This window comes from Atheta coriaria, unplaced genomic scaffold, assembly GCF_025399875.1.
Source record: "Atheta coriaria isolate IRGN ID8LTWV9N9 unplaced genomic scaffold, Caltech_Dcor_3.1 hic_scaffold_4_pilon, whole genome shotgun sequence".
NCBI classification, from domain to species: Eukaryota; Metazoa; Arthropoda; class Insecta; order Coleoptera; family Staphylinidae; genus Dalotia; species Dalotia coriaria.
In genome coordinates this window covers 9,612,927-9,628,863 of record NW_027045446.1, presented here as the reverse complement: position 1 = coordinate 9,628,863, position 15,937 = coordinate 9,612,927, and the positions used below count along the sequence as shown (strand labels likewise).

General features: G+C 35.2%; 1 protein-coding gene across 1 annotated transcript; it reads left to right on the top strand.

Moving 5' to 3' along the window:
- Window positions 1-2,239: 2,239 nt before the first annotated feature.
- On the top strand, window positions 2,240-15,795 carry stumps (DBB domain-containing protein stumps). Its single transcript, XM_065301491.1, has 10 exons — window positions 2,240-2,514; window positions 6,166-6,252; window positions 6,580-7,257; window positions 12,430-12,565; window positions 12,625-13,339; window positions 13,492-13,618; window positions 13,724-13,914; window positions 13,976-15,028; window positions 15,084-15,306; window positions 15,374-15,795. Exons 2-10 carry the CDS (start codon window positions 6,243-6,245, stop codon window positions 15,589-15,591), a joined length of 3,351 nt encoding a protein of 1,116 aa, XP_065157563.1. The 5' UTR covers window positions 2,240-2,514; window positions 6,166-6,242; the 3' UTR covers window positions 15,592-15,795.
- Window positions 15,796-15,937: the final 142 nt, after the last annotated feature.

Genomic DNA, 15,937 nt, shown 5'->3' with positions numbered 1-15,937 from the left:
TTAAAACGCTGCGATCAGATCTTAATTATCTCTTTTAGTTTAGGAGATATTCGCGATTGAAAAAATGGGCAAAAATTGCAAAATGTCACTTTTGGCACTTTCAGTCGCGTTTTTCACCTTTTACTCTTGAAAATATAATTATTTTATATTTTTATCTGATAGAGAATTTTCCAATCTTTCAGAATCAACAATTCGTTGGATTCGAGCGCTTTTTGTTCAAGAGATATTAATTATCGAAAATCGTCGATAAAATGATCAAGCACCCCCTTGGCAATTTTTTCTTAAGAATGAAAATTTTTCTCCCCGATTTCCGTTTTAACTATTCTATCTTATAGAAAAAGTTTGTAGATTAAAACGCTGCGATCAGATCTTAATTATCTCTTTTAGTTTAGGAGATATTCGCGATTGAAAAAATGGGCAAAAATTGCAAAATGTCACTTTTGGCACTTTCAGTCGCGTTTTTGACTTTTACTCTTGAAAATATTATTATTTTATATTTTTATCTGATAGAGAATTTTCCAATCTTTCAGAATCAACAATTCGTTGGATTCTAGCACATTTAGTTTAAGAGATATTTATTATCGAAAATCGTCGATAAAAATCATCAAGCACCCCCTTGGCAATTTTTTCTTAAGAATGAAAATTTTTCTCCCCGATTTCCGTTTTAACTATTCTATCTTATAGAAAAAGTTCGTAGATTAAAACGCTGCGATCAGATCTTAATTATCTCTTTTAGTTTAGGAGATATTCGCGATTGAAAAAATGGGCAAAATTGCAAAATGTCTCTTTTGGCACTTTTATTCGAGTTTTTGACCTTTTACTCTTGAAAATATAATTATTTTATATTTTTATCTGATAGAGAATTTTCCAATCTTTCATAATCAACAATTCGTTAGATTCTAGCGCTTTTAGTTTAAGAGATATTAATTATCAGCATAAGCATATCCTGATCAAATAAATAAAGTTTACTATATTAATAAAGTAATTGCATACGTGGGAATAAAACTTCTCGGTAGAATAAACAATTAATTCGAGTACGGAAGTGTGCGTACGAATCAGGAAGCAATCGAAACGTGAGCACAGTTGAAGAACCGCAAATACAAGAAGATACACCGTGTGATATTCAAATAAATATTCATGTAATATCGACGCAGCGACGAGGAAGTAAATTTTTATACAACGCTACAAAAGAAACCAAAAAGAAAAAAGCGAAAGATGAAAAAAGCAGAATATCATTACGTATTCAATAAATGTGCCCGTATGTGTCTAATGTGCGTAATACGCGTAATGTACACATTCACATACACTTAATACAAGTTTCCATCATGTATTATACTATAAATCGATTGTTAAAATGTCATCAGTGTTATTGTACATATTTTTATTTTCCCACAGCGCGCAAGAAACAGCTCAACTTCAGAAAATGTATTTTAGTCGTTTGTGTTTCGTTTTTTGCGCTAATTTCGTGTGTGGGCGGTGTTGTTTACCTGCGGTGTGCGCGGCGGCGAGTCAAAACCCTGAAAACCCTCGTTACTCACACGAGAGGCGAGATTCGCTCCTCTGCGGGGGCTAAATATAAACGAAGCCTTTTATCGATTGATATTGGAAAATAGAAAATAGAAAGCAATCTGATGGAGAGGCAAACAAACGAACAAACATTCAATTGAATTCTACTACAGTATGCATAACGTAACACACAGAAATCAATCAAAATTTTATGTTGTTTTTAATTTTTGATATCATTTTCTATTATAAAAGAATAAAATAAACACAGCAGTGGATTGTGTGTGTATAACGGGAAGTTTACTCCGGTGCGTTGGGAATTACGTCTTACAGCTTGATTTTGACCTCTCCAGGGGCTATAACCAACCCTTTTCAACCCTAGAGAGCAATAAATACCTTTATCACTTGGAAAATTTACTAAAACCTCAAAAAATAACAAAAAAAACTTAATTTTTACATGAATTATTACAAAACTAAGCAATTTAGTAATTTTTAACCACTTTACACACATCATGTCCACTTGAGGTGTAATTGTGGTTGCCTAAGTTAAACCAAACACTTATGTATTCACCGCGCGTGGGTGCCGGCGGCCGCGGTTGATTTTTGCCGCGTGCGTGCACTGCATACTAAATCAAAATTCAAAATATCCACACATTGGAAGAGATCAGAGTGCATATGGCTTAGCAAAGTACGCATCGCACGGCTTAAGTCTGCAGCGCAGTAGCAGTAGCAGTGGCGCGCTGAGCACGCTTCTAAAAACACCGCGCACCCGCATTAAGCACGAACCAAAGCTCCAAACTTAGCTGAACTCTACGCGCAAGTTGATTCAGTCGGTTTTCAGCGACGGCTGAAGTAAGCAGATGTGGGCATCTCCGAAAATATTCAGTACTCGCGTGTTTGTTGACGGGTTTCACTTAAAGTGCCATGCAAAAATGAACTTTGTGAGTTTGATAGTGTTTTGAACTTTTAAAACGCAACATCGAGAATTCTTTGAGATGATTTGTAAAAGTTGTAAGTAAAAATTAAGAAAATTTAGTTTTTCTTTTGATTTTTTTGTTTATTTTTGATTATAATAATTTAATATGATTTTTGAAAGCTTTTTAAGCTTTTTTAAAAAGTAGATCTCGGTCCAGGGGTCATTTTGTACGCGTGCATGCATTCGAATTGCCGTTTTACGTTTTATTATTGCTCTCGACGCGTGCTGGAATGCCGAAATGCATTGCAGTACAGTTTTAGCAGCAAACACATCAACAATCGAATGCCAAACCTGCCAAACATTCGAACAATACGCAGAAAACGCATCGATAAATTCCGCGATTCTAAATTTACCAACTTTCCACGCAAAATATTTGAATTAATCAAATTGCACAATAAATAATCGGCTGCGGTTAAAATAATAATTCCTGGAATTGAATTAGATCATATTGTTTTTTCAACAACTATTTTTATTTTTATGAATTCATAGAATTGATACATTACTAATATGAGAACAAGTTGACCTTAGCGTCATGTAGTTTTCGCAACATTCAAAAATTCTGAAACATGTGCTCGACACAATAAACCCGCTGAAATCTTGGCCTAACCTTGCACGATGCTTGTTCTAAAAACATAATACGTTTCAGACACGAAGCGTTTCAACACAACCGAAAACTAAAGGTTTTTGCTTCGTGAATAACCATTTGGCAGTCACTTTTGGGCATTCTCAATTACCTACAGGCATATGTTTCCTTCGATTTTGACGGAGCGTGAATGTAATTCGAAACTACATCTCGAAATAATAAGAATCACAACCACAAAATGTTTTTAGTCACAAATAATGAGCGAAATATTTTGTGAAATAAATTTATTTTAATTTACACTTGATTTATTATCGTAGATAAATTTAAATCGTGTGCATGAATGAATTTGTCGGCGATGCGTTAAACTGCAAGCAGCTGAATCAAAAATAAATGTAAAATTAAACCAAATCAAACTATAAACAAGACAAAAAGTGAAATTTTGAGCTTTTAAAATATTTCACGCGTCTTAATGGATATGGGATAACGTTTTACGTTGAGCTGTGTTGGGATTTGAGCCAGGAATCTAATTACGTCGATAGAACATGTACGCGCACGAGCTTTCCATCGGAAAAGCTCGTTCACATATCTAACTGAATTTCGTGTACGAGCAAGCTTTCGGATGTAATTTGCCATCACTCTACTCGCTCACTTGGCAGACGGTGAAACTTTTCTTTTTGCTTGAACCCATTAATCAGAATTACTAAATCGGAAATCGCAAATAAACCTAAACTATTGCATTTTCTAATGAATGAACTGTAAATTTAAGTTTTCATTCCAATTTGAGTTTGCTACTTCGCCAAAAAGCTTCAAGCGCACGTCAAATCGGAAATTTATGTTTTGTTTTGAGTGGACACGCGTGTACTACGAATAGCTACACGGAGAGAGAGAAAATAAAAGCTTTACTGGAAAGCTCCGAGCGCTGAGCCAAGAAAATCAAAATAAGAATAATACTAGAAGACTCTTCATTCAAGTTTCGGAATTCTAGCTTGAGCTTAAACTTAAACTTAAACTCAACGCTCCGGAATGAAGAATAGACGAGCACTGTGTGGTTGGTGTCTGTTGTGTTTGTAAGCGATTACTTAATGAATGAACAACACAACATCTCGCATCTTGCTTCTCGACTTCTGAATATTTCTTTTGTGCGCGTGCGCTTCGCGCGTATGAATGGATGTTTCCTCTCGAATGAGCTTTGTACGTGCATTGAGCACACAAAGCTTTCGAGATTGCGTCGGGAGTCGTTGGAGATCGTTAAAGATCAGATGGCTTATTATAGGATAAGTGGTCCAGTGGCTTCTCAATCTCAATTCACTTTTCTATTCTCTAGACATGCTAGAGACACATCTAGGGGCGATTTTTTTGACTTAGGACAAGTTATTTACATTTTATAAAAATTTCCTACTTATCGCGTGCTAGATTCAGGTTGTAGTCGTAAAATCAGAACAATCATAATGTCATTGAAGGAAAAAGATTAAGACTATGGACTACAGACGAATAAAGTGTTGAGGCTTGTCGAGATGATCATGATAATGACGAAATCATTCAATTACAAGTATTACGAGTGGAATTGGGTTGTTTTATTAAGTGGCATGATAAGTCTTAAGTTGATCTCAAGCTACGTGTATCTAGGACACGTAAAACTTTAAAAAATATTAAATTATTGAAGAGATTGAGGTTATTTGGTTTATTTCATTGTTATTGACAGGTCCAGAGGCCAACAATTAAGTATTTACACTCGTTGTTGAAATTTACAGATTTTGGTCAGTTTAGGAAGAAATCTGTAATTACCGACACTTTTGAGGTTAAAAGGATAATCGTACTTATTTTTAAAGCAGAATTTGTGTTGATAGTTGTAGTTGCTTCGTATATAATTACTCCAATATTTTGTGAACTTATATAGGTTAGAATTTCATTTATAGACACAAGATCATCTTTGGAATATGATATTACTAGCTTTAACCCTTGGCTTCGCTCGCGAATATCTAAAATAATGAAGTTGCTTCCGTACGCGTGTCTGTAGTCACAGAAGAAGTAACAATGAAATAGAATGGCGGGAAGTTTAAAATGGCTGAAAGTATAGTCTATGGAAGTATAGTGTACAGTCTCCATAGTGTAGTCAATTGGATTTGATGTTGACGTAGCTATCGGTAATACAGTGTGATAATACAGTGTGATGGTACTATAGTACTTAGGTTTGAGCTTCATTGCTGGAATGCTAGATGGCGTTAAAGTAGTCAAATAGCCAGATGCAAAGGTATTATTGGCTAAACAATTTCTTTATTTTATTTAAAAAATAATTTTTTTTATTAAATAAAAAGTAGCCTATAACCATTCGGGGACCACTAAGAATATGTGTACAAATTTTCATGATGATCTGTTATGTAGTTTTTGCGTAAAAGTGTATCAAACATGAGGACTTTCGCATTTATAATATTAGTAGGGATTGAAGAGATTGAGGTTATTTGGTTTATTTCATTGTTATTGACAGGTCCAGAGTAGACTATGAAGTATTTACAAGCGTTGTTGAAATTTACAGATTTTCGCCAGTTTAGGAAGAAATCTGTAATTACCGGCACTTTTGAGGTTAATAAGATAATCGTACTGATTTTAAAGTTGCATTTATATTGATAATTTTAGTTGCTTCGTATATAATTACTTCAATGTTTTGTGAACTAATATAGGTTAGAATTTCATTGTTAACCATAATATCATCTTTCGAATTTGATATTTAAGTTACAGAGTTTACCAATTGCAAATCATGTAATATTTTTTCTTCTCAATCGTTTTTTTCATAATTTAATTGCACAATTGCCGAATTTACTAAAATAATTTGACTTAAGATGAAGAAAAATATTCTTGACATATTCATCAAAGAAATACAACAATAACTGAATCATATTCCATCGATGAATAAATTTATAACATAGATATTACACAGAATAATTAATGATAAACATTGAAATAATTCCCCGTCAATAAAATCAACAAAATTATTTTCCTACAACTACATCAATAAACCATAATAACTACAAATAATTTCATATAAATAAATATCGTTTATTGCCATCATAAAATAACTAAATAATATTTTTATTTTTATTTGCAGATTGTTGAATTGCTTCCAAATCATTACTCAATCAATTTTGCATCAATTTTTAAAACAAAATTTGATTTTTCATCAAAATGGCTTTAGGTAAGTGATTTTTCCATGGTAACCTTGATAATATAAAAAATTTTGATGCTGTCTATGACCATTGACCATGAATAAAACAGTCGTGTACATAGAAAGAATATAAAATGGAAATTTGATCAAATTTCAATAAATGCCAGTCGCAATGAATACCAATTGAAACGTAGGTACGTTTCAGCCGTTTCACGATAAAACATTTGTAAACAATGCTTTTCACAATTTACAATTTAAATCATAATTCTTCCACAATATTTTCATCAAGAAAAAGAAAAAGAAAAAAAAAACGAACGTGATTTGATTCTAAATCATTTTGTTTTGTTTGTTTTTTAGACAACCCATCATACTTCTCAATGTCAAATCCCCCACCCCTGTGTTCTTTATCCTCATCAGTATCATCAACATCTTCCTGTTCTTCTCCACGCTCACAAAGCAAACGATCTCTTCGTTCACTCCTACGTTCCCTAAGCACAAATTCAGCAGATTCTAATCATGAGCTGTTTAACACCGGCGCACCCCGCTTATCCGACATAGCGCCTGAATTTAAATACGCATCGGAACCACGCAGAGCCAATTCGTTAAAAGCGAAATCTTCAGGAAAGCACGGCTTGGGCTTGACCGATGTCCATCGTCTGTATTCCCCACTCCCAACCGCAGAAATCGATTCCACTGACGCCGCGATCGATTCGAACGACGACGACGACGACGACGCGCACGAAGACGAAGTGTTTGTCGCGCGCGAAGACGACACCAACGTGCGTTACTACAATATTAAATCGATTGCGCCGCGCCGCCATTCGATCAGCACGCTGCGTGGTGAACAATCACAGAATCACACACAAAAGCGACGACAGCGCAGCTCCGTTGATCTACAGGAGGCCATTGTGCACGCTAGCATTGATGGACAATCGGATGCTTCGTCACTTGCAAGTCGGATCAATCTACATATTGATGATCACAAGTTAAGACACGGGAGTTATCCGAGGAAGAGGTGTAATCGATGTCCAAGAGGTAAGTTTTGAGAAAAATTTAAAATTTTTGTTTTAAATTTAAGTTTATTGCATTTTGTAATGCAATGAAAGTGTTCTTGAGTAAATGAACGTGTTCTAAATAGAAAATTGCTGGCTGCTTGTTGCAGCGACCGGAAATTAGTTTAATTACGCGATTACTCCTCAGACTCCGATTCTCCAAGGAAACGAGTTCATTCTTTGCTCTCCGTTGACGACAAATATACAGACTGTTGTAATTACACAAAACAAACACAGCGAAATATTCGCGGAATAATTATTACGATGCTAATTGCGCTCGTAAAATTTACACTCGTTAATTACAAGACTTTAAATTTTAGTTTAATATTTAAATATTTATTTATTCTTTATTGTTGATTCATTATTAAAGTGATTTGTCAGTTTTGATGCGTCGTTATCTCTCGGTTATTTGTTCGAGTAGACAATGCGTGCAGTGAGAGATTAATGGCTGAACAAAACAGGAAGCCCGCCAGCGAACAAATGACCGAGGCCAAAGGGTAACTTGATGGATTTTTCTTCATGATAAGACATAATACAAGAACGCATTTCAGTTTGCGTTAGTTAACTCAAACAAAACAAGTTATCATAAACATAAAAACAGTTTAACGGTTCATATTGAAGAATTAACCTCCAAATACAAATGGTAAGCACATAACCTACAAATATGGGCATAGAGTAAAGACATAGGATGTTCACTCGAACGCAAACGAAATTAACCGGTGAATTCAACGCGGAAGACTTAACTTAAGTCAATGTGTTTGTATAGGGATATAAATTAGAAAAAAAGTTATGTTAGCGCGTGACATCCTGAGCACGTGCATTATTTTTATATGATAATCACACACACGCCGCAGATCGAAAGCTCGCAAGCTCATAGTGGAAATCTGGGCGCGCTGACGCAGGTAGTAGTCAACTTGGGCGTTGAGTTTGACTTAAGTAACATGTGGCGATGAATATAACGATCTTGCTTCCAGGAAAGGAAGCGAAGGAAGTCGCGCCGCATGCACGCAGCATACAATTAAAAATCTCCTGTTCTGTGTCTTCCTTCTTCATGCAAATTGATTCGGTTATTAATTTAGACATTTGTATGCAACCCAAGTTACACGCACGTATTTAATTTAAGCGCGAGCACTTGCTTTGATTGGATTTCGTCGAAATGAAAATATTTATGTTCCAAATACGAAATCTCAGAGTAATTGAGGTTAATTTCGTAATTTTTTTTTAAATTTTGGTAAAAATATTTATAAAATCTGTTTTAAGGGTTGTGTATGTTTTGTTCGTGTATGAATTTCAAGTTTCTGCATTTATGGCCGAAATAATATGGCCAACAGATGTTCCCAGTTCCCATTAGAAGTGAAAACATCATTTTTGGACCTGAATAAATTAAATCTCTTGCTAGACGTCGCCCCGGCTTAACTTTTCAGAGTTTTGCGCGACCCTTTAATACTTTTATGACTTTTGGCGCATGGCATGAGATTTAAACCAGCATTCATTCATTTTAAACCCTCGCGAAAGACGAAATATTCGAGATTTTAATGAAAAATCACCACAATTATTTTTAGGTTATTATTCTCTGTAGAAATTTCACACGTCAAAGGGTTTTAAGCGGAAGAATTAGTTCCAGTTGCAGGGAATGTCAAAAATGGACATCAGATTAATACAAAACAGATGCTTACCTCTCCAACGGTGGCTGAAAGCGTTTAATCTTGAATTCTTCAACGAATTCTTTGGAAACTTTTAATACAATAACTTATGGAGTTATGCAATGTCTACAAGTAGAGCACATACTTCCCGGAGAAGAATCTCAAGTGTTTAATACATGTTTATGCACCGGTGGTATCTTAAAAGGAAGTCTTAAAGACCCAGAAGGGTTTAAAAGGCTTTGAAACCTTCAAAGATGATTGATCTGCTTAATATTAATAATAGAACGCGATACAAATACCGTTTAAAAATAAAGCATGTGCTACAAACCGCAAAAACCACAAACACAAAACAAAACACGATGCATTTTTGTGTGAATCACTTGATGCATCTATAATTAAATTAATTGCGTCAAGCTACTCAGTACAAATTACAAACAGACGATTTACATGTGCTACACTAGAAAAAAGATAAATATATGAATCATACACGCAGGGAGAAAAAAAAATAAAATTTTTGCTTACAATATTCAATCACATCGCATATTGGTTTGGTAGTAGTCGAAATCGATGCCGAGATTAACTTCGACGACGTGCGCTGCGCGCTGTGGCTGGAAGCTATTTTCGTCGTGGAAAGCTTGTAAACTCGCCGCGATTTTCAAACATCATTAAACTCGCCGGGGCTTTCCCTGCAAACGCGAGCAAACGTAAACAATACTCGGGTGTGCTCTGGAAAAATTAATATTGAATGTGACTATTAAAGCTACAAATACGTGTATTAATAGACCAAAACTCAAATACACACAGTTTTACACTTGTACCAATTTTTTTTTCAACTGTGGCATATGTGATGGACAGAAATTAACAAAATTTCCTGTTTACAACATTTTGCAACAGAATATACGTTATTAAAAGCTCTAAAATGCACTTTAAGCTGCACTCGTAATTAAAATGGAATCCTTGATGCTTTCGTGCTTTTTTTACGCTCGCATAATTAAAATACCTTTGGGAAAAGATGAAAACACAAAATATTGACCTTTTTTACACTGCCATCCGGTTGTACATCACAACAAGCTATTATTTTCTATTTTTCTACTTCCGCTGAAAGAGACTACTGTATATAAAGTAGACTATGTAAACATTGATGTAACCCTGGTTGCCTAATGATCTCCAATCTCAATATAACCAATTTTTTCTAGGCAAGTGTCTTCTAATTTCTATTTACATATACGAAACGGAAGCGGAGCGACATCAACTTGTCGTTGCGACCCGCGACAAGCAAACAAATGATGTCTCAAGATTTCCGGTGCACGCGCCACGCGCACACGACCAACACGACATGAAAATTAAGCTCATCGCGACAAGTTAAAACTTAAAAGCTCGACTGCAGAGAGAATTTTTTCTGGTGTTTGATTTACACTGTTGTAATGTGTATGAATGTATGAATTTCACACCATAGTAATATGAGTCAGGGTAATTTTATCTGCGTCTCAAGATGCGTAAAAAACGCGCGATAATTTACGGGTGGCGTCGTGAACAAAGCTTAATTAGGCGTTGTTGGCTTATTTATACACCTACGCAGCGCGAGACAAACGCGCAGACTGAGAGAATTACTCATCACGTGTTTTATTCCTGCAGAAAATTGTTCAACACTTCTCAGATTAACATAACCTTTAAATTTAACCTAAAAATTAAGGTTATTTTTGATGTTTGGTTTTAGGATAAAGTCTCTGCACGTGTTATGAACGATTTAATTTTCGTTTTTATTAACATATAAACAAATCTGTTCTTGCGCTGCATAAACAGACACGTCTTCTAACGCGCAAGATGTTCATGAAGCGTTGGTTGAAGTCTTACTTCTTGTTGATGTGCGTACGTGGAAGCTGTGAGTTGTTTAAGTTAGTGTCAAACGTCTTGAAGCAGTTTGATGTCTAAACTCGTCCAACAAACAAAGTCGCGCGCTGATTTCACTCGTAAAAAGCTTAAAAGCACAGGAAGGAAGCAGCCGCATAAACAAATACGATTTTTATTTGTCACGCCTCACCAAAATGAAATTAAAACGGTGTCAGGTTATTATTATATTCGATTGTTTATATTTATATCATTTTTTTGTTAAAAATGAACGTAGACATGTTTTTTCTGTGGTATTAGTGTCTCTGATGTTGTTTTAATTTTTTTTTGCTGTAATTGGAAGCAATATGTGTGCTAAAAGACAACGAAGCGTGCCCTAGATAGGGGCGAGTCGGCGACACCCCCGAAATTGAAGACAAAGCAGGCCCCTCTTGACAAACATTCCGATTCCGAGTTTAGGCGAAACTTTTTAGGGGACGACAAGCGCTAAACTCGTAAAAAAGTGTGCCAGGCGTGAATTCTCAGATGAAAGGTGTCTGAAATGTAAACTATTTTTTGTTTGCACTTGGAGTGACAGTTGGAAGCTGAGCTTTTCACATTTTTTCATATTCAAATACTAAAAATAAGAGAAAACAGCTGTGGGCATCTTAAACACGTCAAAACTTATTGTTTATTAATAAATAAGCTATGAATACAGCGATTGTATTCCAGTTAAAGTGAGCTTAAGCTATTAAGTCGAATTCTATTCATTTTGTTTGTATTCATGAACTGTAATATAAAAATGTATTGTAAAATCTGTTTGTAAGCGCATAACTCAACAACGCCTGGACCAATTTGGTCAATTCTTTTTTTAAATGTTTGTTAAAGTCCAAGGATGGTTTTTATGGCGAGAAAAATTTGAATAATTGCCGGGACAACCCTAAAGACAGCCATTTTCTACAAAAATAAAAGTTAGCTTTGAGATTCAATCATAGTTATAGTTAAATAGTTGAATCCGAGATGGCGCGCTGAAGTGCATTATTAGCAATTCTTTATATAATTAATTTCTTTAAAATAAAATTGCGAATCTTATTGATAGAATTGACACATACTATGTCTAGAACAAGAGAGTAAAAACGAATTACATTTTTATTAAACACTACCGAGACGAAGTCGTGGGCAAAAGCTAATTTAGTTAATGAATAAAAAAGAATTTTTGAGTAATTGGCTTTTTTGTCAACACAGCGTAAATTTAAGTCGGGACAATTATTCATCGACTTCGAACGTCATTAAAGCTGCGCCCATTATTCTGGTCCATCGATGCTTTTACTATTAACGACGTCCAACCCTCCCGAGTGTCGAAAGTCATTAATCTTTTTTTGAAACAGCGTAAAAATACAAAAATAAAAACAATTGCATAGAAAAAACAGTGTTCTGTAACTCTGGCTGGAATCAATTAAAAGTCTAACTTTACTTTTGACAAACTTATTTCTAGAAATCGAAAAACAGTGTGCAAACTTTTCAGCCGAGTTCGGCGTAAATTGAAAGCTGGTTTGTTTACACACTCTACACTCTTGACAAGTAAAACAATTTGCTGCAAACTTTTCCGCATCGTGTAATCGAAATAAGTGAAACTTTCAAACGAAACTTTTATATTATATTGATATGTTTCATTTTTCTTGCAGGTGTAACCAAACGCGCTGACATGGAGGACATTTTGATTGTTTCCGCTAAGGATAGTGAACCAGCCAACTTGTGGGCGCAATATTTCGTGTCATATTTTGAACAATTAAGTACAAGTGCAAATAGAAAGCCATATAAGTACGTTTTTTACTGTTTTTTATAAGTTTTTGCTAATATTTTAATGTTTTTGTGGTTAGAATCCGCCATTTGGGTGTCGAAGAGATCATAACCTCAAATGGTGATGTCCGCCATATTGCCGAACGTACAACATCCGTCAAACTGCAGTTAATCATCGTTTGTCCATTGTTTTTGGAGAAAATCCAAGATAATTCACAATCATGCACAACAGGCCTCACAAAACTCCTTCTCCCTGATAGAATACTAGCTCTACAACTAGGAACTTCTGATGAAGACATTACTGACATTCACAGGGAAGCATTGACGTTATACAATCAATGGCAGCGACGTCCAGTTGGCCAAGATCAGGACCAAAACTTTGCGCATGAATTCGTCGCTTCTGCAATTGCAATCTTCACAAAAATCTGGAAGCAACAATCATCGATTGCCACAGAAGAAAACTCACAATTCTCAATCGCTCCTAAAAAGATCCGATATTGCCAAACTTCTGTTCTGATTATGTTGGAGTATCCTCTGTTACACGAAGACATTGTCAAGATAAGCATTGTGAAGAACGAGGAGATGACCGAGATTAAAAACGTCAAACGCAGAAACCCCTACACGCTGAAGTTTACGATGCCGGAAAAATTCCTCGAGGTTTCGGCCATCGTCAACATTCTCGTGGAGAAGAACGGCAGCTTCATTGGCAAGCGACCCATCAAGTGTGAAAGCCGACTCAGAGAGTTGGAACAGATTTTACGCTCCACTAACAACCCGGTGGAGTTTATGTGTCAGGTGAGTGCGGATAACATTATCACTCTGGGGGTTTGCCTTTGATCAATCGCCGGGAAATGGATTGATACAAAAGGATGCTTTCTATTGACAGAAAAAATGTTGCCTACACTGAGTGATTGCGAAATTAATGTGTAATTTGTGATTTGTTACAGAGTTTGGGCTTTAGTCCGCATGATACCGAACAGTTGGATAACTGGTTGGTGCATATGTTCCAGAAGAACGTACCACCCAATTTTAATCTCTTCGTGAATAATGATTCGGCCTCTGGGAGTAAGCATGGTGAGTGGAAAATCGATAAATTATATTTTCATTTGAGGATTTGAGGTTTATTATAGGCAACCAATATTACATCGTAGTTTGAATTTTGTGGTTTTTTGTTTGTAGTTTGTGAATTATTTCCAACTTTATTACACTTTTCCGCTCGTTTTGGATTGGAAAAGTTGACTTCACAACTTTTGGATTGTCCAGGCGGTGATTTGGCTTGTGATATTCGTAATGTACAAGATTTCACACCGGCGGACATCGCTGAAAATGTCGGACATAAAGAAATCAACAATATGTTGAAAGGATACATGGTAAGTCAAGTTATAATAAACTCTAAGCTTAATTTTAATATTTTTAATGTTTAATAAACAGAAAATGAATGAATTAGCCACGGTTTATACAAAAATAAAAAAGTTAACCACGGATAATTTAAAAAACGTCACTAAACAAGAGGAAGTAATCACAAAAATTGAAGTTGAAAAAAATATTGAAGAAGATGAAGAACATTATCTAATACCAAAGAAACTAGATTTAATCCAAACTGATGACTTTTATAAAATGTGCCCTGCACCAAAACCTGTTATTGTATCAAAATCAGCTCCTTGTACTCCTCTTACAGAGGATAATGAAAGTCCTCACACGTTTTACATCGAAATGGACAAAGCTAAACAATCAACAACAAAAAATGACACTGAAGTAACCGCCGTGGGACCCGATCAAGACCAAGACCATAATTATCAAAATTTCACACTTGCTGACAATCGTATAACATCATCATCTTTACCAGAAACATTTCCAACAACATCTGATAATAATAAAAAAGAAATCCAAGCTGGAAAATCCCTGCAATCAATCGAAATGCCCAAGACGCACAAAAAACGCAACAAAGAGAAACATCACACATCACTGCAAAGTATCCACTCGAAGAGCTCAAAGTCGTCTGGTAATATAAACATCAAAGAAGACAAGGTTCAAGTAGAACTGGCTGAGATTATCAACGATTTCAAAAATAACGTCCATACGATTGCCCAGACAGAGCAATTGGTTGCCGAATGGCAGAACCGTAATGATGTACAAAAGTCTTTTAAAGAGAAACAGGACCAATTGAGAGAGATGCGCATGCGTTATGAACAAATCCAACGTGACATGAAACATGGCGGACGTAAAAGCAGTCCATTTGAGAGATTCAAGAAGATATTTGGTTTCTCACATCATCATTCATATCAAATAAGAGATAAAGAGAATATTAAAGAGGTTAAAGACATTGAGAGGTTAAATATTAAACAAACAGGCACTGATACAAGACCAATCAGTAGTTTGAGTCTACAAAGCACTGCGAGTAGTGCTTCATCAGGAACAATGAGTACAATGAGTGGATGTAGTCTAGGAGACAGTGGTACACATTCTGACCATGAAGAAAGAAAGGTATTTAGAGGTTAATTCGTGTTTAAATCGTGTTTAACATGTTTTTTTTCAATAGATTATTTTGAGTCCGATGGAAGAAGACAAATCAGCAGTGAATTTCAACAATTACTTAATTCCTCCAACTCCAAGACCTGTAAAAACTAAATTGGGGTTATGTGTACCCCCACCACAACTTCCCCAATCAGCCATAAATGAACCCCGGGCACGTAAAGATAGCATTGAAAGACTGGATCCATTTTATATTCAATTCCCACCTAATGGGTTACCAATATCTTCAGGTAAATATATTAACAACATAACATAACCTAAATAACCTAAAAAATGAAATTTTAACCTAATTTCTAGGATTAATTAATAAAATACAAAATGAAGATGTTGATGAAGTAGACACCGCGACGCATCTTTTCACCATCCCAGAACACATGACAAGACTGTGTGAAGAAACAAAGACTGAGGGTTGTTTCACATCCCAACAGGAATACATGAATATGCCCAGCTGTAGTCATGCGATTGAACGCCATTGCGCCCAGCATGATTACATGAATTTCAAGACGGCTTCTTAGCAATTATTGTAAATGTAGTGTAAAAGTCACATCACATCACATTTGTATCTCTATTTTGTATGAATTTATATCATTTTTATTATATACATGTATTTAATATTGTACTTTTCTACCAATGTGTAATCTATTTGCTAATATTTAGTTCTTTGTTTATGTCATACACAATTATTTATTATAATGATGAATATATCAATTAAACTTCAATTGTGAACACTCTGTATGAATCTCAGGAGGTAAATTAGAAGGTATGTTTGTGAATTCTTTAAAAGTTTAAATTTTAGTTATTAAGCAGAAAATTCTTTTGTTTAGAAAAGTATTTAAGCAGTTTTTCTTGATAATTTAGATC